General features: G+C 36.1%; 1 protein-coding gene across 1 annotated transcript in view; it reads right to left on the minus strand.

The window, feature by feature from the left end:
* Positions 1-24,849, minus strand: part of LOC127446217 (voltage-dependent T-type calcium channel subunit alpha-1I-like) — a 168,928-nt gene that overhangs the window by 8,774 nt on the left and 135,305 nt on the right. The window contains exons 27-35 of the mRNA XM_051706967.1: positions 21,518-21,651; positions 18,612-18,682; positions 15,906-15,984; positions 13,076-13,197; positions 12,239-12,643; positions 8,395-8,541; positions 5,164-5,298; positions 1,477-1,609; positions 991-1,187 (exon numbers count right to left, since the gene is read on the minus strand). Coding sequence (XP_051562927.1) covers positions 991-1,187; positions 1,477-1,609; positions 5,164-5,298; positions 8,395-8,541; positions 12,239-12,643; positions 13,076-13,197; positions 15,906-15,984; positions 18,612-18,682; positions 21,518-21,651 — 1,423 coding nt within the window. The remainder of the gene's footprint in view (positions 1-990; positions 1,188-1,476; positions 1,610-5,163; positions 5,299-8,394; positions 8,542-12,238; positions 12,644-13,075; positions 13,198-15,905; positions 15,985-18,611; positions 18,683-21,517; positions 21,652-24,849) is intronic.

A 24,849-nucleotide genomic window follows, 5' to 3' on the forward strand; every position in this document is an offset into this window, starting at 1 on the left:
CCCTGTGGAAAACAACCAACAAATTAGTTAACATTGGTTAATGCATTCAGTATAATAAACAAAACTATTTTTAGAAAATGTTTTATGTATTTATGCAACATAGAAAGTAGACAGAAAATAACATAAAAAATATATATATTTTGTAACTTTTTGTTAAAAAAAGTGAAAACTGAAAGATTGCATTTTGTTATATTTTTTTAACATAATTTTTTATTTATTTTTAAGAATTATAAAAAAATAAAAAATAAAAACTTGAAACATGATTTTTTTTAAAATCCATTTTCGATCAGATTATCAGGTAGGGTGCAAAATTTTTTTCTTCTTTCAAAAGGGGGTGTGACCAGAAGTTTTTTTGAGAACCACTATGTTACCATATAGAGCCTTATTGTAAAGTTTTACCCACAATTTTAACACTATTTACTTCTATTTACATTTACTATGTAATATGAACTAGCTCACATAAATGATACTCTTAAATCAGACTTATAAAAATTTAGTTAATCATTGCTGTTTATCACTATATTTCACCTCAGTTAAAATAGGGCACTTTCTAGTTTTATTAGTTTGAATTTAGTTTATATTTATGTTTAATTTAATGCCACTCAAATTATATTTATTGGGAACTTCTGATTATTAAAGAACTTCTGATTGCAGAATTAAATAATATCATCTGATTATTTATTTAAAAATATTTTATTCTTTAAATAGCTTAAATGCACTGAGCTACTTTTAGTTACTTTAAGCTTTTTTACATTTATATATATATATATATATATAAGAGTATCTTGACTGTAGTTGAACTTCTTTAAGTAATGAGTAGCTTGTAAATGTTACAGTTGAAAATCATGTTTTGGATGTGTAGCCTACATAAAGAATATGGCATGCATAAACCCCAGACGAAATAAGTATTTTTAGCAAATTGTATTAATCGGAATGAATCACAATTATAATACAAACGGAAATAATCAACAATAAAGATTTTTGTCATACCTGTGAGCTCATGACCCTGCTGTTGGCCCCCGATGACCTGAGAGAAGCCCAGGATACTGGAGATGCATGTCTGGATCCCACCTGAGCCGCGCCGGTCGCTGGAATCACCTGAGGAATCACCGCTGTGGTCAGGTGGAAGAACTCTGCTGGCAGATGAAAGAGAGGTGAAGACGTGCGGCCGTCTCCTCTGCTACCATCTGACAAACACAAACAGCTAGACATCATCTCTGCTTGAGGGTCTGACAGCAGAAGCATCATTTCTTTAAAGCTTTTGAAACATATTCACTCTTTACCCTGATGGGAAAACCATGATAGCTGGTTTGTTGTGGGACCAAAGTGGTCCAACAGCTGATCAAACATCTAGACCAGCTTGGATCAGTCATGTAAAAGCAGCTATGAAGCTTGTTTAAGCTGGATTTTCCCAGCAGGGTAACAGCTCTTGGTTCCTGATCTTTAATCGTAAAGAACACACAGACAGTATCTGACCTCTGCGCTGACCCGAATCAAGCTGCCCGTTCTGTCTGTCTCTCTCTAAACTGCATGTCTCACTCTCAGGAAGAGATCTTCTGCATACGCCCTCCTCTTCTGTGCTGTGAGAGTCACTGCTGCCCTCATCCTCCTGTTCACATACACAGAGAGATGGACACTTGTGTGTGAGTATTGTTTTTTTTTTCTCTCCCCTTTTCTCCCTATTTGGAATGCCCAATTCCCAATGTACTTTTAAGTCCTTGTGGTGGTGTAGTGACTCGCCTCAGTCCGGGTGGCGGAGGACGAATCCCAGTTGCCTCCGCGTCTGAGAATGTCAATCCGCGCATCTTATCACATGACTTGTTGAGCGCATTGCCATGGAGACATAGCGCATGTGGAGGCTTCACGCCATCCACCGCGGCAACCACGCTCAACTCACCACGCGCCCCACCGAGAACGAACCACATTATAGCGACCACAAGGAGTTTACCCCATGTGACTCTATCCTCCCTAGCAACTGGGCCAATTTGGTTGCTTAGGAGACCTGGCTGGAGTCACTGTGTGTGAGTATTGTGATTCAACACAAATTACATGGACTTCAGGGAATATTCCGGGTTCAATACAAGTGAAGCTCAATCAACAGCATTTGTGGCATAATGTTGATTATCAAAAAAATAAAATAATAATAATAATAATAATAATAAATTGGCCCCATTCAGTTCTAATGTAAGTGTCTCACTGTAACCCAGATTTTTTATTTCTTTCTTTGAATCATTTAGACCAATTTGTGAACCATTTCAGCTAAGTCCTTGAAAAGAACTGACTCAAAGGAACGAACTCTACAAAAGAGCAAACTTTAGTCAATTTTAGAACAGAACAAATGTAAAACTTTCCATGAGCTTTGAGATTTTATTAACCCTTTAAGCTCGAATGGGAAGAAAAAAATATAATTGTCAAAATATTAATAACTGCAGTCTTGACCAACACAAAATAGGTATCGTTTGAAAGATTAGAAGCTCTACTTTATAATGCATGTAGACATTATGACCAAATCAGAACAAGTGCTTTGAAATCTGCAGACAAATCAGAAGTGTTCCGCTTTGATAATTTATTAACATTTAATTTAAATTTTGCACTGTACATATTATTACAATCAATAAAAACTGATCAAATATCCATGTGTCATATATTGTTGGAAAGATCTCAAAGAGCAGAATACAACCAGCCTATTTGTTTTACTCACAGACAAAATTATAGTGAGTAATAGCTAAGTATATGTCTTTGATAATTATGTTTGTGTTGCTTATTTACGGCATTTTCACTTATAACTTAACGAACAATAAACAAAACATAAAACAGGGTGGTGATTATCTTTCAAACGAGCCCACACACAAGATAATCAGATGTATAGATCATTAGATAATCCACATGAAGCACAATGTTACATATGGCCACCAGAAGATGGCGCCAAATACATGACACAGATTCAATGATGACTCAAATGACACAGAATGAAACTCACTCTGTGAAATCTCATTACTAAAATCATGTCTGCATGCTATGCAAACCTTTAGTCATTGTTGTGTTTGCATGTATAATGAGTTCTTATGTACAATTATTATGTTTTATTTATTTGGAGGCTTTTTTGGACACTATGGTAAATTATTTTTTGATTGCTTTGTCCTATCAACCCAAAAATGTTCTCAGATACAGATGACACGATTGGAAACAAAACAAAAGCGTTTTTTCTGAGCTACTTAATTATACACCGAGATATATAATGTCAAATAAGAAAAAAAGTTAATTTTTGGCTCAGTTGTTTTTGTGATTTTTCAGCAGTTTCTTAGACTGAGAGTCTCAGAATGTGTCATAATCTATATCATTAAAAGTTTTCTTTACAATGATACCAAACATTTGACACTCCTTGTTTTTTTATTGAGTTATAAGCCTTTAATTTTGGGTATGCCATCTCAACAGGAAATCTTTAATAACACATTCAGAGCTTAAAGGGTAATAACATTTGGTGGGTTTTATGCTTAAAACAAGAAGAAGAAATAAAAAAACTATTAGCCAGTGGGTAAGAAAAATTATCTTTTTGCCCTTTGAATCAAGTTTTTTTTTTCTAACCCCACTGGCAAATATTTTTTCTTGTGTGTGTATATATATATATATATATATATATATATATATATATATATATATATATATATAATTTATTTATTTATTTATTTTTTAAATGTTAAGATACTTTTACTGGAAAACAAGACAGAAAATACAAAAAAGAAAATTATTTTTTGCAGTGTAGCAATAAATGTTTCCAGATAATTCCACTCATTTAATCAATTAATGAGGTGACAAACCTGTGCAACAAAACTACATTTCATAACACTAAAATACATAAAGCATCAGTTATGAAAGAAAAATGTCACAAAATTTTATTTGATTTCTCTGAAAACTCTCATCTCATATCTAATTTATTTTTGCTTCCCAAGTAAATTTATCTTGTTTTAAAAATGTTAAGATATTTTTACTTGAAGACAAGACAAAAATGTTGCAGTGTAAAAATGAAAATTCTTTCATCATTTATGTGATTTGAACATTAATTAATGTTGTTACAAACCTGCATGACTTTCTTTCTTCTGTGGACAATAAAAGATGTTTAGAAGAATGTTTTTCCCAAACAACAACAAAAAAGCTCTAAAAAAGCTGTTGAGCTTCAAAAATGACAAAAAAGTACCTTAAAAGTATCTTAGATTTTTTTTTAAATCAATTTAAGTTAAAAATATAACATAAAACAGATCAGAAATGTTGTCCACACACTATGTTCCAAGTCTTCTGAAGTCATATGATATCTTTGTGTGAGGAACAAACCCACATTTAAAGGAATATTCTGGGTTCAATACAAGTTAAGCTCAATCGACAGCATTTGTGGCATAATGTTGATTACCACTAAAATTAATTTCGACTCGTTTTCTTTAATAAAAGCACAAATGTGTGTTCCAGTGAGACACTTACAATGAAAGTATAGACACAAGACATAAACAGTATTTTTAAACATGATTTTACTGTGATAAAATCACTTACTAACCACATCTGTGGAAAGATATATGCAATTTTACAACTTTGTTGCCATGATGACATAATGTGAACAAACCCTAAAACCCTAAAATGACTGTAAAAATTATGATTTAAACAACTTTACAGGTCAAATAATACACAAGTTTTAACAGAAGAATTAATGTTAGTGCTTTTATCAAATTATAAGCTTCACATTTCTGTCTTTAAACCCTCCAAAAATCGGCCACATTCACTTCCATTATAAGTGTCTCTCTGGAACACACATTTGTGCTTTTTTAAAGAAAATGAGGGACGAATATAATGAATATTTTTTTTATTATGCAACAAATGCTGTCGATTGTGCTTAACTTGCATTGAACCCGGAATATTCCTTTATGTTTTGCACTAAAGTTATGCACTAAAAATCTTCTCCACATAAGGTCTCAAATCTCATTCACACTTGTGTTCAATTCAAATATCGCTTGTCAAGATACATCTCAGTAGGCTTGATGTCAAACATGTCAATAATGATTCATAACCCAATAACACAGAGCAGAGTTTACTGTCACAATACAGGGCATTTGTGCTTGTGTGTGAATGTTTAAATGCAGAGATAACTAACACACACCCACACACACACACACACACCTTACAGCCTCTGTCCAGCTGCTGGGACACACTGTGCTCATCCAGGCTGATGTCATCAGCCAGCGCTGGCGATGAGGATTTATCTGAGAGCTGTTCTGACATCAGAGACGTCTGCTCGACCTCTGCCAACTGAATCTACAACACAACACAACATTAAACTTGTCCTGGGCAAAACTCAAATTAAGACTGAGGGGCTGTTCACACAGGGTGTGTTCTTGTGTTAAAAACATCACGAAAAATTAAAACAGAATCAGAGAATTCACTCCCATTAAATCCAATTAACTGCTGAAAATGTACACAATCAACACACTAGAGATGCTTCAGAATCATCTGATTGGTTAATTGTTTTGATATGACTTAAAGGTTTTTATTTGAATACATGATGCTCATGGCACAAGATGCTAAACTGCAAGCCACAACGTCAAGGCTTTGTCCTGTTTGAATGGACCATTTGAGATTTTAAATTTCATAATCTTTTATCAATACATTATGAAAATATTCAGACAATAGATTCAGCTGTAAATCAAGGAGATTTTAGTCTTTGTGCATAAATATTCAACATCTATCTTTAACATCCTGAGACCCGAGCGTGACTGCTGTGTGCATTTTACATTCCCCTTTTTGATTTGTAAAATAAAATGATACATTATAAATTCTGAATCTATGTACTGATTATCATTGTCTCATGTCTGTCAAACATGTTGAGTGATCCAAACATCATCTGCAGCCTGAAACTGAACTTTTGATCAGATTTTAGGAGTGAATGTACTTAACTGCATAGAGAGATATAGGATGCTCCCTTGCTCCCTATTTAGTGAATGACTTAACCTCCAGTGTGCTGTCTGTCTGCACTGGTCTCAGAACAGTTTGAAATGCACCTTATTTTCATCCTAACTCCATATAAAGCCTCTGAAAGACACATTTATCAGGTTTTGGATGAATACATTTATTCTCAATATGATAATGCACAGTAAATATAGGATTTCTAAGGAAAAAAATGTGCTACACATTAGTTTATATTGTGTTCATCAGCTTGGCGTTTCACGGTAAACTGCTCGGATTTTATAAATGGCATATCAGATGAAACTAGAGACTCTAATCTTTTGACTCAAACATGTTTTATTGTAAAAACTTAATTAGGCTTCTTACCAGATGTAGTTTTGTTGGCATTTCTCTCAAAGACAAACTCCGCTGTGGTCAGCGCCATGTTGTTTTGTCACACGACTCGTTAAACTAAAAGTTTAACCCTTTACTGACAGCACAGAGTCTCCTGAACTGAGATCAGTCGGTTTAAATTCCTTTAAATTGGGGCAAGTAAATCCTCACGTGTCACATGCATTTTCCATGATCATTTACCTCAGGATTTGTTTTGAGCAGAATTAATCCAGCTGTTTATTTTTAACCCTGTTCTATGCAAACATGATCATCCCATGTGTCTTCACTCAGTCTGGCGTTAGTTTGTGAATCACCTGATCATCATTGATCTCAGTCATATGGACACTCTGTTCAGACTCTGAAACTGATGCTCATTAGCATATCGTCTGCATATATTTCCATTTAGATCTCCCAGAATGACTCACACATTTGTACAGAAATGTCATGATATTAGCTAAAAATAAATATTAGCTCTTTTTTTTTGTGAATGTCACCAAAACATGTCTAGCTCTTATTTGACTAAATTAGTAAATAAATAATTAAATAATATTTTGAATAGAAAAGAAGCCTATTCTTTTGCACTGTGACATTATTTTCAGGACAGTTAAGCACATTTTCCCTCCAAATTCTCAGTATTGTAATGCAAAAATCTCATTGTCATTACTGGAATGCATCCAGACATTGAGTTTTTTTAACTTGAGATTCTTTTGGCTATTCTCATTATTCTCAAAAGTGATTCTCATTACTGTAATATAGTGTTTTTATTTACTGTTACAGTACAAACTATGATTTTTATCGAACCCTTCTACTGTCTTTGGTCATTTTTGACCAAATTTATTTTTAATAACAATGGTTTCCTTCATCGGAGTGGTACAGGATTGATGACTTTTCCTACACTTGCCATCTCAACACACAGGCACAAAAAAATGCTAAATAAATTATATGAGTCTGTGTGATTTTCAAGACTTTATTATTTATTATATGACTTTATTACAAACATGAATAAATTTTTCTTCTTCTTTTTCACTGTTTATTACTGTTTTTTATTAATAATTTGCTTATTGCTGTTGATTATCATTCTGTTCATTGTCTTGCTGTTCATATCTTGTAATTTGTTTACTTTATTTACTTCACTGACTGAATTTGAATAAAATGTTCCTGTTTGCAAAATAAATGGTTTTACCATAATTCTGACTCTAAGTCTTCTCTTTGTAACACCATGGTCAAGTTTGACTGTAAACAAAAAAATGCTAAACTTTGACAAATAATAGTCTTTGATAATATCTAAATATATATCCAAATTCATACCTTAAAATCTAGAAATGAAGTTTGTGACAACATTGGTCTACAGTGACCAGGCAGCATGTGTGGATCTACTCTTTATAATTGTAATTTCATGTAAGTTTAAATACATTTTTTTCCAGCAGTTGCTCCAAATGCATGACGCATTTTGATATTTTCTGTTTTTTGTTTTTTTTGTTTAATGAAGTGAAAGAAATATAAAATGTGTTTATTTTATATGAAAATAAATGGTGTAATTTAGCTATTTAAAGATAAATTAGGTCTAAATATCATAAAATTCTGATAAAGAAATGCATAGGTTTAGTGTTATTACTATAGTGAAGTTAGTTTTATTACAATTCTTCTAAAAAATTTAAATAAAATACATGATTACTGTATCCGGTCAAATTTGACCGGGAATTCTAAGAGTATCCACCTGTTACGAAGACTGTAGAAGGGTTAAAAAGCATAAGGCAGTTAAAAGGCAGTTTAACATACTTTTACATTTCGATAACACTGTATACATAAAGTATACATATTTCTTTAGGTAAAAAACACTACTAAGACATGAGCTAAATTGACCCTTTGGTGACATCCTTTAAGGTCAAAGTGATTCATTTAATAAAATTAAATAAAATATATGTTTTTCTGTTATAACCAGTATTTGCTATGCCTTTTTATAAACTATAACTATAAATGTAAAAGCATCTGCTACGTAAATGAATATAATGTAGTAGGTGGGGGTGTGTGTGTGTGTGTGTGTGTGTGTGTGTGTGTGTGTGTGTGTGTGTTTACCTCTCCTGATTTGCTCCTGTCATCTCGTCTGATTGGTGGAGAGCTGTAATGATGAAACACTGATCCTGATAGATTATCAATCATGTGCATTTCACCATCCAATGAATCCTTCATCAGCAGCGACACACTCTCCAACCACAGGCTCTCCTGTCACACACACACACACACACACACACACACATAAGGTTCTCACAAAAGATTCTGTTTGACATTTTGTCATTTCATGGGGGGTCATTTCATACATTATTTCTTTATTATTGAATATTTTTGTTGCTGAGGTCCACTTATAATGTTAGTTTTACTGGGTTTTTTTGCCAAAAATGAATCGTATTTTGCTGTGTTCACACACGAGCTGCGGGTTTGCTGTTGGCTTCAGTAAAATTTTGAACGGCCTCATCCTTCAACAACAGCACATTTATTCTCTCTCTCTCTGTGTGTGCGGTGACTGTGAGGTGATGTATGTCAGTGTGCAGTGAACTGTGTCTCACAGCGGTAACAGTCGTTCAAGCATGTTCAACTCTGACCGATGTGTTCTGCTCCTGCAGCGCTGTGTGGATCTCATCGATCCGTCAGAACTGTAGAACTCTGGATCTGACCTGAACTTTACCTGTCTACACCCTCCATCACACTCAATACACAACAACACCCTTATATCATGTGTGTGTGAAAGACTCAGATTACAGCATGACAACATCCATCATGACAATTATTAATAGGAAACATGAATTACACATCTGTCCATAAGTAAGCAAGCAAGGAAGGAAGGAAGGAGGAAGTAGTAAGGAAAGAAGGAAGAAGGAAGGGGGGAGGGAGGGAGGGAAGGAGGGAGGAAGGAAGGTATGAAGGAAGTAGTGAGGAAGGAACAAAGGAAGGATGGAAGTAAAGAAGGAAGGAAGGAAGGAAGGAAGTAAAGAGGAAGGAACAGGAAGGAGTAAGGAAGGAAACAAGGAAGGAAGTAGTGAAGAAATAAGGAGGAAGGAAGGAGGAAGTACTAAGAAAGTAAAGAAGGAAGGAAGGAAGGAAGGAAGGAGGAAGTAGTAAGGAAGGAGGAAGGGAGGGAGGAAGGAAGGAAAGAAGGAATGAATGTACGAAGGAAGTAGTAAGGAAAAAAGGAAGGAGGAAGGAAGAAAGGAGTAAGGAAGGAAAGAAGGAAGAAAGGAAGTAGTAAGTAAAGGAGGAGGAAGGAAGGAAGGAAGGAAGGAGGAAGGAAGAAAGGAGTAAGGATGGAAAGAAGGAAGAAAGGATGTAGTAAGTAAAGGAGGAGGAAGGAAGGAAGGAAGGAAGGAGGAAGTAGTAAGGAAAGAAGGAAGGGAGGGAGGAAGGAAGGAAAGAAGGAATGAATGTAGGAAGGAAGGGACAAAGGAAGGAAGGAAAGAAGGAATGAATGTAGGAAGGAAGGGACAAAGGAAGGAAGGAAAGAAAGAAGTAGGGAGGAAGGAAGGAAGGAAGGAAGGAATTAGTAAGAAAGGAAGTAGTAAGGAAGGAAGTAGTAAGTAAGGCAAGAAGGAAGGAAGGAGGAAGGAAGGAAAGAAGGAAGGAAGGAAGTAGTGAGGAAAGGAGGAAGGAAGGAAGGAAATAAGGAAGGAAGGAAGGAAGGAAGGAAGTAGTGAGGAAAGGAGGAAGGAAGGAAGGAAGGAAGAAAGGAAGAAGTAGTAAGTAAGGAAGGAAGGGAGGAAGGAAGGTATGATAGAAAGAAAGAAGGAATGGAGGGAGGAAGGAAGATAGGATGGAAGGAAGGAAGTAGTGAGGAAGGAACGTAGGATGGAAGGAAGTAGGGAGGAAGGAAGGAAGTAGTAAGGAAGGAGGGAGGAAGGGAGGGAGGAAGGAAAGAAGGAATGAATATAGGAAGGAAGGGACAAAGGAAGGAAGGAAAGAAGGAATGAATGTAGGAAGGAAGGGACAAAGGAAGGAAAGAAGGAAGTAGGGAGGAAGGAAGTAAGGAAGTAGTAAGGAAAGAAGGAAGGAGGAAGGAAAGAAGGAAGGAAGTAGTGAGGAAAGGAGGAAGGAAGGAGTAAGGAAGGAAGGAAGGAAGGTAGGATGGAAGGAAGGAGGAAGTAGTAAGGAAGGAAGGGAGGAAGGGAGGGAGGAAGGAAAGAAGGAATTAATATAGGAAGGAAGGGACAAAGGAAGGAAGGAAAGAAGGAATGAATGTAGGAAGGAAGGGACAAAGGAAGGAAAGAAGGAAGTAGGGAGGAAGGAAGTAAGGAAGTAGTAAGTAAAGAAGGAAGGAGGAAGGAAAGAAGGAAGGAAGTAGTGAGGAAAGGAGGAAGGAAGGAAGGAGTAAGGAAGGAAGGAAGGAAGGGAGGAAGGAAGGAAGGTAGGATGGAAGGAAGGAGGAAGTAGTAAGTAAGGAAGGAAGGAATGGAGGGAGGAAGGAATGTAGGATGGAAGGAAGGAAGTAGTGAGGAAGGAACGTAGGATGGAAGGAAGTAGGGAGGAAGGAAGGAAGTAGTGAGGAAGGAAGGAAGGGAGGGAGGATGGAAGGAAGGAATGAAGGAAGGAAGTAGTAATGAAGGAAAGAAAGAAATAAAGAAGGAAGTAGTAAGTAAGGAAGGAAGGAAGTCCAATGTTGATGTCTTGGCTTAGTGTTGAGTTTGCATTCACCATTTGAATTCAGATTCATGAACAGATTCATTCATCTATTTTCTATGGATCCAACTACAGCTTCTATCTACTTGAATGGTGAAAGACCAAAATATCCAAAACAATTGATCAAGATTACGATAAAATAACATACAGTATTTAAAATAAGCAGTTAAATCTGACAACAACGGTATGATAAATTATGCTTCTTTACCTCAGATCATGTTAAAAAAGGTGGTCCAGCTAATACGCATGCACGTTCTTGAGTTGACTGAAAGGCGATGTCTGTATCTAAAAGGTGGTTGGCTCTTTTATCAGTAAGGCAGGACATTCTTTTCTACATCATCATATTGGGCGTTCCAAATTCTCACATTAACAAGTGCTTTGTCTCGGGCTAAACAGTCTTTGATTTGATCAGATCATTAAAAGTCAGTCAGTGTGAATCTACTGAACTCAATGACACAGTGAATGCTGCGTGTGACGGAGTGAGTGTGTGTGATTTTACTGTGGACAGATTGTTTTGTCTTTCAGCTCTATAATAATTTCCTCTGATGACTCAAAACACACACACACACAGCCAGAGACCCACTGAATGTCAGAAAGGAAATTTACAATCATTCAGTGTGATGCATTATGTAAGAGTTTCATGACTGCTGTCCTGCTTCGTCAATAAAAGCACTTTCAGAGAGATTATAAATGGATATTACCGGCACAACATTTATACTGTTTACAATGATTTCAGGAGTAGCTCACATAAACATGAAAATATTGCCATAATTTTCTCACCCTCATGTCGTTCCAAGACATTCTTTCTGTGGTGGAACACAAAAGGAGATGTTTATATTCTGAGATGAGTCACTATTCACTTTCTTCAAATCTTCGAGCTAATGGTGACTGAATTTGTCCTTTTGACTAATGTCTCCTTTTTGTGTTCCACAGAAGAAAGAATCATGACATAACTTTAAGTCCCACATAGGCCAATGGGGTCAGAAAAATAAACTTGTTTTCCCTTTAAATCAAGGTTTGTTTGTTTTTCCTTACTCAATTGGCAAAATATTGGGTACATAACAACTTAAGAAAATATATGTGCTTCTCAAGTAAATTAATCTTGTTTTACCATATCAAACCTCACAAAATTTACTTGAAAAGGGTATTTGTGCAATCTTTCATTGACATAAATGAGACTTGCTTTGATATTCTGTTATACATTTAAATGTGACTTTAGTGCCCAAATACTTTGCGTTATAAAACGAGGAATAACCTGTGCTGGTGAGTAGACTTTCCTCTGGTGCGTGTCGTGTGTTGTTCGGTGTAGCGTTAATGCGCTCTGGTTCGGCTGTGTGTGGACCGCAGCCATCGCCGCACGTCTGTTCACACAGTTTCCCGCGGGTCTCTCGGCCCCATCAGCTCCGGCGAGGCGGTCGAGTCGCCCCAGACAGCACAGGCCGCCTTGCGCCAGCTCAAGCTCGATCTCGGCATCCATCTCTGCGTCCTCCTGTGCTTCTTTATTGGAGTCGTCCAAGTGTTTCATCAGAACAGCCACAACCACGTTAATCAGCACAAACTGAGCCGTCAACACGAAGCTCACGAAGTACATGGGCGAGATGATCTGCAGGCTGGAGTTACACGAGTAGCTGTCGCCCGGCGGACATTCACGCAACGTGTCCTGAGATGAGAGAAAAAAATATTAATTTCCAATTTAACTGTGTCTTACACAATGATTGACTCATGTAATACTCCATTTATCTTTATAACACCACGTTCTAACCAGATGCGACAGTTTCAAGTGTCAAGTCATTTCTCGGTCCACCCTGAAAATGAAATATTGTGCAAAGCCACAAAATCACAGTTAATCAGAACTTATTTCTTGAGGCATACAGCAAATCTTTCTTGTGTCTATTCTGTGCTGACATATTTTCTGTTCATTTTTCTAAATTTCAGTCATGTAGTAAGTGTAAATTTAATGGGCTAAAAAGTTTTAACCAATTAGTAATGTAAATGAGAGAGAAGTGCTATGATTAGTAAGGACAAAAACTCAAATAAATCGGAAAAGACGTAACTTTATCTGGTCACGTTTGGTTAGTATAAACATCTGTACCTTCATGATGCCATTCCAGTTATCTCCTGTAGACACCTGGAATAGCGTGAGGAATGCCATACCGAAGTTCTCAAAGGTAGCGTGACGACTCATTCCTTCACACGGGTATTCCACATTACACACTGACATAAAACACACAGATCAGAGACAGTAAAGAGTGAGAATGAGGAGTAATTCACATGACATTTCCAGCCATTTGTGATTACTGGATACAGATTTATAAAAATCATTTTGATTCAGACAGATTCAGTAATGAATCATTTAGACCAATTTGTGAACCATTTCAGCTAAGTCCTTGAAAAGAACTCAAAGGAACTCAAAGGAACGATCTCTACAAAAGAGCAAACCTTAGCCGATTTTAGAACAGAACAAATGTAAAACTTTCCATGAGCTTTGAGATTTTATTAACCCTTTAAGCTTGGATGGGAAGAAAAAATATAATTGTCAAAATATTAATAACTGCAGTCTTGAGCAACACAAAAAAGGTATCATTTGAAAGATTAGAAGCTCTGCTTTTTAATGCTTGTAGACATTATGACCAAATCAGAAGTGTTCCATTTGATAATTTATAAAAACAAATTGCACTGTACATATTATTGGATTCAGAAAAACATCAAACTCATCAAATATCCATGTGTTATATATTGTTGGAAAGATCTCAAAGAGCAGAATACAACCAGCCTATTTGTTTTACTCACAGACAAAAATATAGTGAGTAATAGCTAAGTATATGTCTTTGACAATTATGTTGGTGTTGTTTATATGCAGCGTTTTCGCTTATAACTTCACGAAAATGAACAGAACATAAAATATCACATACCATTACTTATAGGAGGTGATTATCTTTCAAAAGACTCCACACACAAGATAATCAGATGCATTGATCATTAGATAATCCACATGAAGCACAATGTTACATATGACCACCAGGAGATGGCGCCAAATACATGACACAGACTCAATGATGACTCAAATGACACAGAATGAAACTCATTCTGTGAAATCTCATTACTAAAATCATGTCTGCATGCTGTGCAAACCTTTAGTCGTTGTGTTTGCATGTGTAATTAGTTCTTGTGTACAATTATTATGTTTTATTTGTTTGGAGACGTTTTTGGACACTATGATAAATAATATTTGTAATGCTATAACATTTGATTGCTTTGTCCTATCAACACAAAAATGTTCTTAGATACAGATGACATGATTGGCAGTTTTTCTAAGCCACGTTATTTACAACCAGAGATATATAATGTCAAATAAGAAAAAAAAGTACATTTTTGGCTCAGCTTTTTTTTGTGTGATTCTTCAGCAGTTTCTTAGGCTGAGAGTCTCAGAATGTATCATAATCTATATAATTAAAAAATGTTTTCTTTACAATGATACTAAACACTTCACCCTCCTTTCTTTTTTTTTTTTGTTTCTTTTTTTTTTTTGTCAAGTTATAAGCCTTTAATTTTGGGTATGCCACTGAAACAGGAAATCCTTAAAAACACTTTCAGAGCTTAAAGGGTTAAATTAAATTAAACAATACCTATTTTTCACTAAATATCGGCAAAACTACAATAACAGCATCTCACACTTTGAAAAGTGCTGTAAGAACAATTTTGGCAGAAAAATATGTTTGTCATAGAAAAACGTCACCATTACAAAATATATGAGAAATGCAATCTTTTTATGTTATTCACACAACATTCAGTAAATCATATATAAATACTCCAAATGAATTTCACTGTAGCCTAATGAAAACTTCTCACAACAAAGCATTTGTACATGTTCATTTAATTATTAACTGTGGTGAAATTTAGCAAACTTGAAAACCCATTGTTGCAATTTTGCAATGTTCTCCAAAATTCATCTCAAAACAAATCATGCATAAAATGATGGTTTTTACAATTACAATTAATTTTAGAAGTAAAAATGCAAAAATGCATCATCAATAGGCCTTTCAACATTTAATCACTTGCAGGATATGCATTATAGATATTGACAAATTAATTTGAACTAAAATGCTTATTCTTGAAATCAGGAATGGAATTACTACTAGTCAAAGTACTATTATACTATTATTATATCAGTAATTACATTTGCACTAATAAAAATGTTAATTCCAGATATACAAATTACGTTCTTGATATCAAAAATTGTGTTGCAACTAATAAAAAACCACAGCTGCATTTTCACTACAATTTCACAATGATTCACAATTTCATCTGTCATTCGCTCTTGTTCAAGAATGCAATTATAGATATCTAAAAATAATTTCTTACTAGATAAAATATTTTTTTTCTCTATCACCTTCCATCACAATATACATATCTGAAATGTAGGTGGCGCTCTAACGCATGTTAGCCCTCACAGATGTGCTCGTCCATAGACATTCAGTCTAATTTTCAGTTCATGCACAACCCTCATTATTTCATTGAATATCTCGGCCTCTGAGTGGACTAAAAGCTCAATCTAGGTGTCATTAGAAAGCTGAGGTCCTCCCCTATAATTTGAGCATCAATATTCGAAAACATATTTTCTGATTACTTTTGTTTGTGCATAATTTTCCTTCTGGATGATATTTTGTTCTGGACATCTAAGATATAAGATTGAATTATTCAGCCAAACAAGCTCACAGACAAGTAAAAATTGGCTCATTTTGTGTATTTCTGCTAGTAATTTTTACTAGTGCAAATATCAAGAAATATCACTTTCAATAGTGAAAGCTGAATTGTTCATATTTATAATTCATATCCAGCACATGAATAATTGATGAAAGGGCTTGCGACAGTAATTAACAGTGTTGAAAGATTGAAAGGTTTTTTAGACTGAAGCTTCTCACCCAGTTCTCCAAACAGCTCGACACCGAGCGCAGCGTAGATGAAGAACAACAAGACGAAGAGTAAACCCAGATTCCCCACCTGAAAACCACACAAATCCACTTCAAAACCAAACAACACTGGAACATGACAATGAGACGTGATATTGTGTTTGATTGTGTTGGTGTTCAGTATACTGTAGATTGTTTGTGTTGGTCGGTCGAGTTCATTTAAAGCATCAAACCTGCCGTCAACTCTGAAAATGAAGTCACTGAATTGAGTAAATGAGGTTTGGTCTGCTCACAGTGTGTGATTAGACTCTAACACATACGCTTTATTACTTACAGTATATTCAAGGTTACTGCATTTCCATTAAAAGAGGCAGAAACCCATCTGAGCCCACAGAGAGACAGACTGATGTGTCCCCTCTGTGTTTTCATTAAACTGAAGGAAATGATGTGAATGCTCACATAAATAAATAAATAAACCTATAAAAAGGATGCTAAAATCAAATGCAATACGTTGGTTATCGGCACAGCCGATATAAAAAATACATTTATTTCATATGTAAGTATCTTAAAGAACTAAACTGGTGTTAACAGTGACAGTTTGCAGTTAATTAATACTTGTAGAATGACACCATCTGTTTAATTTCATTCTGCTGTATGTGAATAACTTTGAAATGAGTCACCTTCAAAGCGCTTCACACAGTCGTGTTTGAATGTCAATGGATCTTAAAAAACATCATGAGCTCACTTTCTGAATAGAATTTTGCCAACCCTATTTTAACATGTCTGTGTTACATAATAGTAAAAATAAATGTGTATTTACGAGTAGGTAAACAAATCAAGTACATAATAGACTTACATTGAAGGAGGAACCTGAGTCATATCTAGAGACTATAATATTGTAAAGCTGCTTTGGAACAATATGTATTGTGAATAATAAAATTGAGTTGAATAATATAAAGTGTGAAAATCTAACAGAACAAACAGATTCGTCTGCATCATCAGGACACGTCAGAGCTCATCTGACTGTACAAATGGTTCAATTATGATGGTTGTTCTCCAGGTGATTCTGTTAACAAATGTACACTTATTAATAGAGAACCCTGTTCAATTTGTTTGGGTCAAATTTTACCCACAACATCAAATGTGGAACCCCTAAAAAATATATATATTTTATCTTCACTACAGTAAAAAACACTAAATTCATGCTTTTCTTTTAGGATTTTAAGGTATTTTTGAACATTGTTTACCTCTAAATTACAAAATTTCTCCATTTATGTTCATATAACATATGCACATTTTATGTTAGCTAAATTTCACTAAAAACTCTTCATTATAGTTAACTGAAAGATTGTGAAAACATAAAAAAAACAAACAAAAAAAAAACAATCATGCATTGGGGGTTACAGAAATACTCAAACCAGCCCGTCTGGCACCAACAATCATGTCATGCTCCAAATCATTGAGATCACATTTTTCCCCATTCTGATGGTTGATGTGAACATTAACTGAAGCTCCTGACCCATATCTGCATGATTTTATGTGCTGCACTGCTGCCACACGATTGGCTGATTAGATAATCACATGGATTGGTGGCAGACGGGCTGGTTTGAGTATTTCTGGGATTTTCACACACAACAGTCTCTAGAATTTACTCAGAATGGTGCCAAAAACAGAAAAACATCCAGTGAGCGGCAGTTCTGTTTATGGAAATGTCTTGTTGATGAGAGAGATCAACAGAGAATGGCCAGACTGGTTTGAACTGACAAAGTCTACGGTAACTCAGATAACCACTCTGTACAATTGTGGTGAGATGTGGGTTGGCGGTGTTTTGGTGGCACGAGGGGGACCTACACAATATTAGGCAGGTGGTTTTAATGTTGTGGCTGATTATTGTATATTCAGACATTATAAAGGTCAATTAATTGTCAAATTTTTGCATTTGTAAACTATTGAAGTGTGAGATTTTTCAATGAGGCAAAAATATGCTCACAGTCAAACCTGACCATGGTGTGCAGCTCCCATATCTAAGCCTAAACTTTCTCACAATGGGGTCAGACTAAGACTTTGATCTGACCTTGAAGGTGTGTGTGTGTGTGTGTGTGTGTGTGTGTGTGTGTGTGCGTGTGTTCTACATTGTGGCTCATTGATTTTTCTTTTTGAAAAATCCAAAAAATTGCTCTGTTATAGTCTGACCCATTCAGTTCTATGTGTTTGTGTACATGTGTGTTTATGTATGTGTGTGTTTTCGACATTGTGGATGTTTTATAGTCTTATCACTTCCTTTACTTGTGATTGTGTTCTGCATTATCTGATTTATCGAGAACACAGAGAAAAAAAAATTGCTCTGTGTAATAGTCTCACCCATTCATTTCCCTTGGTGGGTCAAATTTGACATGAACAGGAGGAACTGGGCAGTGCTTGACAAAACAACCTAGACTCATTGAATCTCATCCAAATTGTTTGTGGCAACTTAAGGTAAAGTCACCAAGCCTTGTACTGCTCAGATTATGGAAACCATAGATATAAAAAAAATTGATTCGGGTCAAAAATGGCCGTAACAGTTTATGGGTTAATAAAGCAGTTTGATGAGTGGATTGTGCTTCAGTGGCCTCATTCATTCCTCGTGTGTGCTGACACAGCGGAGAAAGAGACAGTTACACAACAGAACTAATGATAGACAGTTCAGCTCCAGATGTTTCTGTGTTTGTGTTTATTTACCTGAGGTAACGCCTGTACGACAGTATCTAGCAGCGCTCTCATTCCTGTGGCCATCTTCAACAACTTCAGAACTGTGACAGAAGACAGAAACATACATATAGAGTCATGGACAGATTTCAGGCATTTATAATGAGTTCGTCTTTTAATGAAAATGTCCTAGTGGAGTCATTGCAGTGAACAGTCACACCTCTAGAGGAAGTGTTCATTACAGATGAGAGAAAGATGTGCCAAACCAATTAAAACACACAATACATTTATAAAAAAAAACTGTCACTATCTGCCTCTATTGCACAGACATTTCACAACACTGGCCATGAGACCGTAGGGAGTCCAATTTATTGTCTGATGCATATAATTGTTTGAAAAACGATTTATTCAGTGTATCAGAGATTGAATTACTTACATTCATCTTTGATTGAATAGATTTCTTGGGGAAGTTTTACGCTTATAAAAGTAACTTAAATCTAACAGTGTCACTGTCATCTGCTTTGATTGACAGCTTCTCTGGAACACAAAAGGACATGTTAGGCAGAATAAAAGCCTCAGTCCTCATTCATTTTCATTTGATCTTTTACCAGATAATGACATCGAATGGTGTCATTCTGCTAAAAAAAAAATCTCCTTTTTTGTTCGACAGAAGAAAGAAAGTCATACAGGTTTGAAACAAAATGAGGGTGAACTATCCCTTTATTTATTTATTAATGTTTTTTTTTTCTCCCCTTTTTGGAATGCCCAATTCCCAATGCACTCTAAGTCCTCGTGGTGGCATAGTGACTCGCCTCAATCCGGGTGGTGGAGGACGAATCTCAGTTGTCTCCGCGTCTGAGACCATCAATCCGCGCATCTTACCACATGGCTTGTTGAGCGCGTTACCGCGGAGACGTAGCACATGTGGAGGCTTCACGCTATTCTCCACGGCATCCACGCACAACTCACCACGCGCCCCACCGAGAGCAAGAACCACATTATAGTGACCATGAGGAGGTTACCCCATGTGACTCTACCCTCCCTAGCAACCAGGCCAATTGGTTACTTAGGAAGCCTGACTGGAGTCACTCAGAACGACCCCTTTAATTACTAATCTTATGACAAGCATTACATCTATAGAGCTGGTCAGCCATGACGTCAGTTTGTAGGCAAAACTGACATGGGGTCCCTCATGGGTTTTTAGAATAGGGATTTTCAAAGTATGAGTGAACTAAGATCGGTGGTGAAAATTACTTGAAGAGACATTTTGTTCTAGAATATAAATTACACACGGTCATATCTCAATCGTAGATTTCGAAGCCATTGTGTCTTTTAAAAATGCATGTTGCTAACCTGTCACTAAATAAGGACTACAACAAGTCATCCATTTCATAAAGCATGTAGCTCACATGCTGATGGGAGTTGTAGTCCTTAATTAGCATAGTGGAAGCAACATGCATTATAAAATCACAAAAGATCTAATTCAACTTTTGAGGTATGACTGTGTGTCACTTATGTTCTAGAACAACACAAGAATGTCTCCAAGTAATTTTCACTCATAAATCTAAAACTGCCATTATAAAAAACCAGTAGGAAATCGAAAATGATAATATTCTTCCGGGATTTTGAACTACAACCTGAAAAGCTCTATTTGTACACGTCTCTGGAATACTCAACTGGTCAATCACGTCATCCAGCTGTTTGACATGTCTGAGTAACAACCACACATCCGGGTATAAAATGATATTAGACCGGTCATCCGGGTATTGCGAGTCATCTTTCCTACTTTTCGTATCACTCTTTGATCTCTACAAGTGAGCTAATAAAATCAATTCAACTCAAATGAATGTTTCATGTCCATTTATTTATTTATTTGGCAAAAAGTCGTGTAATAAGCAGGATAATGAGCAGTCAGACATTCATTTTCTCAATATAAACACCAACAGATCTCTGAAACAACCCGGAAGTGGAATTCAGCTGTTTCTGGAGACTCTGTGTTCTCTTTCTTCTCACATAATAACATAATTTAAATACAAATCAATATTTCATGTCTATTTAGTTATTTATTTGGCAAGTAGTTGTGTAATCAGCAGGATAATGAGCAGTCAGGCTATATAAACACCAAAATCAAATGCAAATCAATATTTCATGTACATTTATCAGTTTATTTGACAGGTAGCCGTGTAATAAAAGGGATTATGTACAGTCAGCTGGTCGTTATTGGAAAATAAACTCCTTCAAATTGATACAAGAGTCCTCCGCTTCGTGTCGAGGTTATTTTCTGATAACAACTGGCTGACTGTACATTATCCCTTACATATTCTAAAGCTAGTTGCTCATTTGTCATGTAGGCAGTATTTTCAGTACGTATCAGAAACTGATGGGCTGTATCTGTTCAGTGACTTCTATCATCATCATCTCAGAAAGATTCTCATGGCTCTGTTGCTCTCTGGAGGTACTAAATCTCTGATCGCATTTAAGATGCTTTGGAATGATGTGTGTTGTTGTGAAAAGCTGCAGAACTAAAAGTGAACTAAACCGAGACAGAGAGAGATGAGAGAGATACAGCGAGAGGAAGTCAGACAGAGGCGGTTTCCATGTAAACACTGATGTAAGATTAGTCAGCGGTTGTTGTGTGAGTTTAGAGGTTTTGAGTTGCAGGTTTGTATCAGATGTACTTCAAACTCACAGTCTGACAGCAGTCTTGATATGGTGTACACACAAATACAACCTCTGGTCCAAAACCTAGTGAGCTGTCTAAGGCCACGTCCATACTAATGTGTTTTCATTTGAAAATGCTTCAATTTTGCCACATTTTTGCCTCTCATCCACATCAAAACGGCGTTTTCCTTTTGAAAACGGTCTCCATAAACACATACTTTGGAAGGCGATGATGTTAGGAAACAGATGACAGATGAGAGAGGAAAGGGGTGACTCACCGCGGGCGATGCGCAGCACCCTCATGATCCTGATGATGGTGGGGTTGATGGGCAGAGACGCGTTGATTTCAATCTCCTCTAGAGTGATTCCCATCACAGACAACAGAACGATCGCCAGATCCAACTGATTCCACCTGCAGAGAAACAAAGACGCGTGAGACAGAAATGTCTCAGCAATTTGAAGTGATTTTCACAGCTCAGAAAATCATCACAGCTCATTAACACACATTAAATGAGCTCAAGATCTCAAACAAACACACGCCACTTTGCTGTGTAAACATCAGTTTATTTGTGTGTGTGTATTATTTTGTACACATACAAGAAATCAGCACATATTTACTGTACAAGCAGTGCTGGGTAGTAACAGATTACATGTAATCTGGATTACGTAAACAAATCAAGCACTAAAATCAGTCACATGCAACTTTGTTGCTTTGCACCATGGACTTTTGGACCATTGAATAGTGCCTGTCATAGGTTAAGGCCACACCTTCTCATGAATAATTATGATGAGGTACAAATCCTAAATCTCTACAATGTATCTAGAGACATTCACTCATTATTTATTTCAAAACTGGATAACAAATAGTCCAATCCCTATTCCTAAATAACAACAGTTTTCTTAAAATAAAATAAAAAAAATACTTGTAATATTGTCTTCCACTTTGAGTAACATAGTGTTCCCTTTTGCTTTACTGAGAGACTGACAAATAACAAGTTGTCATTGATTGTATGTTCACTTATATTTAATGAAAGGAGTGTTAATCAGTACTTCATACATTTAAAATTGATTCGATTTTCATCAAACATGCAATAAATAATCCAAAATTAATCAGATTACCTTGTAATCTAAAAGATTACATTACTATTTACAATTTTAGTTGTGTCATTTGTAATCAGTACCGGATTACATTTCAGGAGCAATCTACCCAAATTATAAGCTTCACGTTTCTGCATTTAAACCCTCTTAAAATTGCCCCCATTAACTTCCATTGTGTCTCACTGTTACACATATTTTAGCTTTTCAATTTTTTTTTGTGTTATATCTTTCATACTGTCTAGATCTGGTTGGGCTCTCTTGTAAAAGAGATGCAAATGGTTCAACCTTGTTAAATAACAGTTAAATTAAAAAAAATACTGCTGCTAATGAAACTAGTACGACAGCGTTTAAGTGCCACGTAAAAAAATAAATAAAGATTTTGAGAATAAAGTCAAAATTACGAGAATAAAGTCTGAGTTTTCTCCTATAATGCATAATGAGGTTGGAGAACACCTGGCAAGTGATCTGAGACCATTCCTCCATACAGAATCTCTCCAGATCCTTCAAATTCAGAGATGCACGCTGATGGACTCTCCTCTTCAGTTCACCCCTCAGGTGTTCTATGGGGTTCAGGTCAGGGGACTGGGATGACCATGGCAGAACCTTGATTTTGTGGTCAGTGAACCATTTGTGTGTTTATACTGATGTTTGTTTTGGATCATTGTCCTGCTGGAATATTCAACCAGGGCCCATTTTAAGCTTTCTGGCAGGGGCAATCAGGTTTAGATTTTTTATCTGTTGGTATTTGATAGAGTCCATGATGCCATGTATCCGTACAAGATGTGCAGGACCTCTGGCATAAAAACAGCCCCACAACATTAAAGATCCAGCACCACATTTAACCATGGGCATTGGGTACTTCTTCATCTCTGTGTGTGCCAAACCCATCTCTGGTGTTTGCTGCCAAAAAGCTGTTTTTGTTTCATCTGACCATAGGGGAATCCGGTCCCATTTGAAGTTCCAGTAGTGTCTGACAAACTGAAGACGCTTGAGTTTGTTGTTGGACAAGAGCAGAGGTCTTTTTTCTTAAAACCCTCTCAAACAAGTTGTGGTGATGTAGGTGACGTCTGATTGTAGTTTTGGAGACTTTCTGACCTAAAGACCCAACTAATTTCTGCAGTTCTCCAGCTGTGATCCTTGGAGATTCTTTGGCCACTTGAACCATCCTCCTCACTGTGCGTGGAGACAATATAGACACACGTCCTTTTCCAGGCCGATTCTTAAGATCTCCAGTTGATTGGAACTTGTTAATTATTGCCCTGATGGTGGAAATGGGCATTTTCAATGCTTTGGCTATTTTCTTATAGCCACTTCCCATTTTGTGAAGCTCAACAACCTTTTGCTGCACATCAGAACTACATTCTTTAGTCTAACACACTGTGATGGATGATTAAGGGAATTTGGCTTGTGTGTTACCTCATAATTAATAACCCTGTGAAACAGGAAGTCATGGCTGAACAATTTCATGTTTCTAGTCACCCAGGTGCACTAAAGAATGTAAAATATGAATGGAAATATACTTCAGATATATTTTACTCATAAGAATTTCTAGGGGTGCCAATAATTGTGGAGAAAAATATTTATTTACTTATGAGATTCCCCCCCTTTCAATTAGTTTACTTCAATTAAAGGATAGATTTTTGGGAATATTTTGAATGAAAGATCAAAAGGATAAACAATAAAGACATATTTTTCACAGCCTTCTTTGCTCATATTTACCAAGGGTGCCAATATTTTTGATCACAACTGTATTTTATTAAATAAAAGTATTAAAAAGAAGTGAAAGTTAATTTTATTTAAAAGAGATGTTTGAGAACATTTTTAACCCATCATATCAGCAGTAATTCATCAACACTGATCAAATGATGATGAAGAGTGTTATAGACTGACATAAATCCAGATTCGCTGTGTAGTCAAGCACACTTTTTTGCAGTAATGTAGGATATTGAATTATTCAGGTGAAGGCTACAAGTGCACAGTGCCTAGAACTTTAACCAGATGATCTATTCATATTTACATAGGTCTATAGTTCAGTACTGATGTCCGTCATTATAATCCTGTTCTTTGTGCATCTATTCCGGTCCCAGCCAAAAAAACAAAACTTTAGGGCACATCATGTGCATTCATGTTACATGCATTTCTAAATTTTATAAATTTCGGCACCTTGAAAAGTTGTTTGTTGATTTCCACATTATTTTCATTTTGAGAAGACAAACTCCTGGACATATTTGCCAAAAAGATCAGCACCTTTGGACCGGACAGCATCAGTAACACTTAAGTTCTACTTTAATGAGCGATCTGCATGCTGGTTTGGGAACAGCCGTTACTCCATCTTAAAATAACGAGCGACGTTGGTTAAGATGATCGTAAATGTTGCAACATTATTGGGAAACCCAGCCATGTTCTGCTTTTTTGTTGGTTTTTGCTCTCAAAACAATCTTACAGTATAACTGAGGGGATGTTACCACGTAAGCAAGCCTGTATCTCGCACCTCCCTTGACAAGCGCACACA

Source organism: Myxocyprinus asiaticus, chromosome 9 (genome assembly GCF_019703515.2).
Source record: "Myxocyprinus asiaticus isolate MX2 ecotype Aquarium Trade chromosome 9, UBuf_Myxa_2, whole genome shotgun sequence".
Taxonomy (NCBI): domain Eukaryota; kingdom Metazoa; phylum Chordata; class Actinopteri; order Cypriniformes; family Catostomidae; genus Myxocyprinus; species Myxocyprinus asiaticus.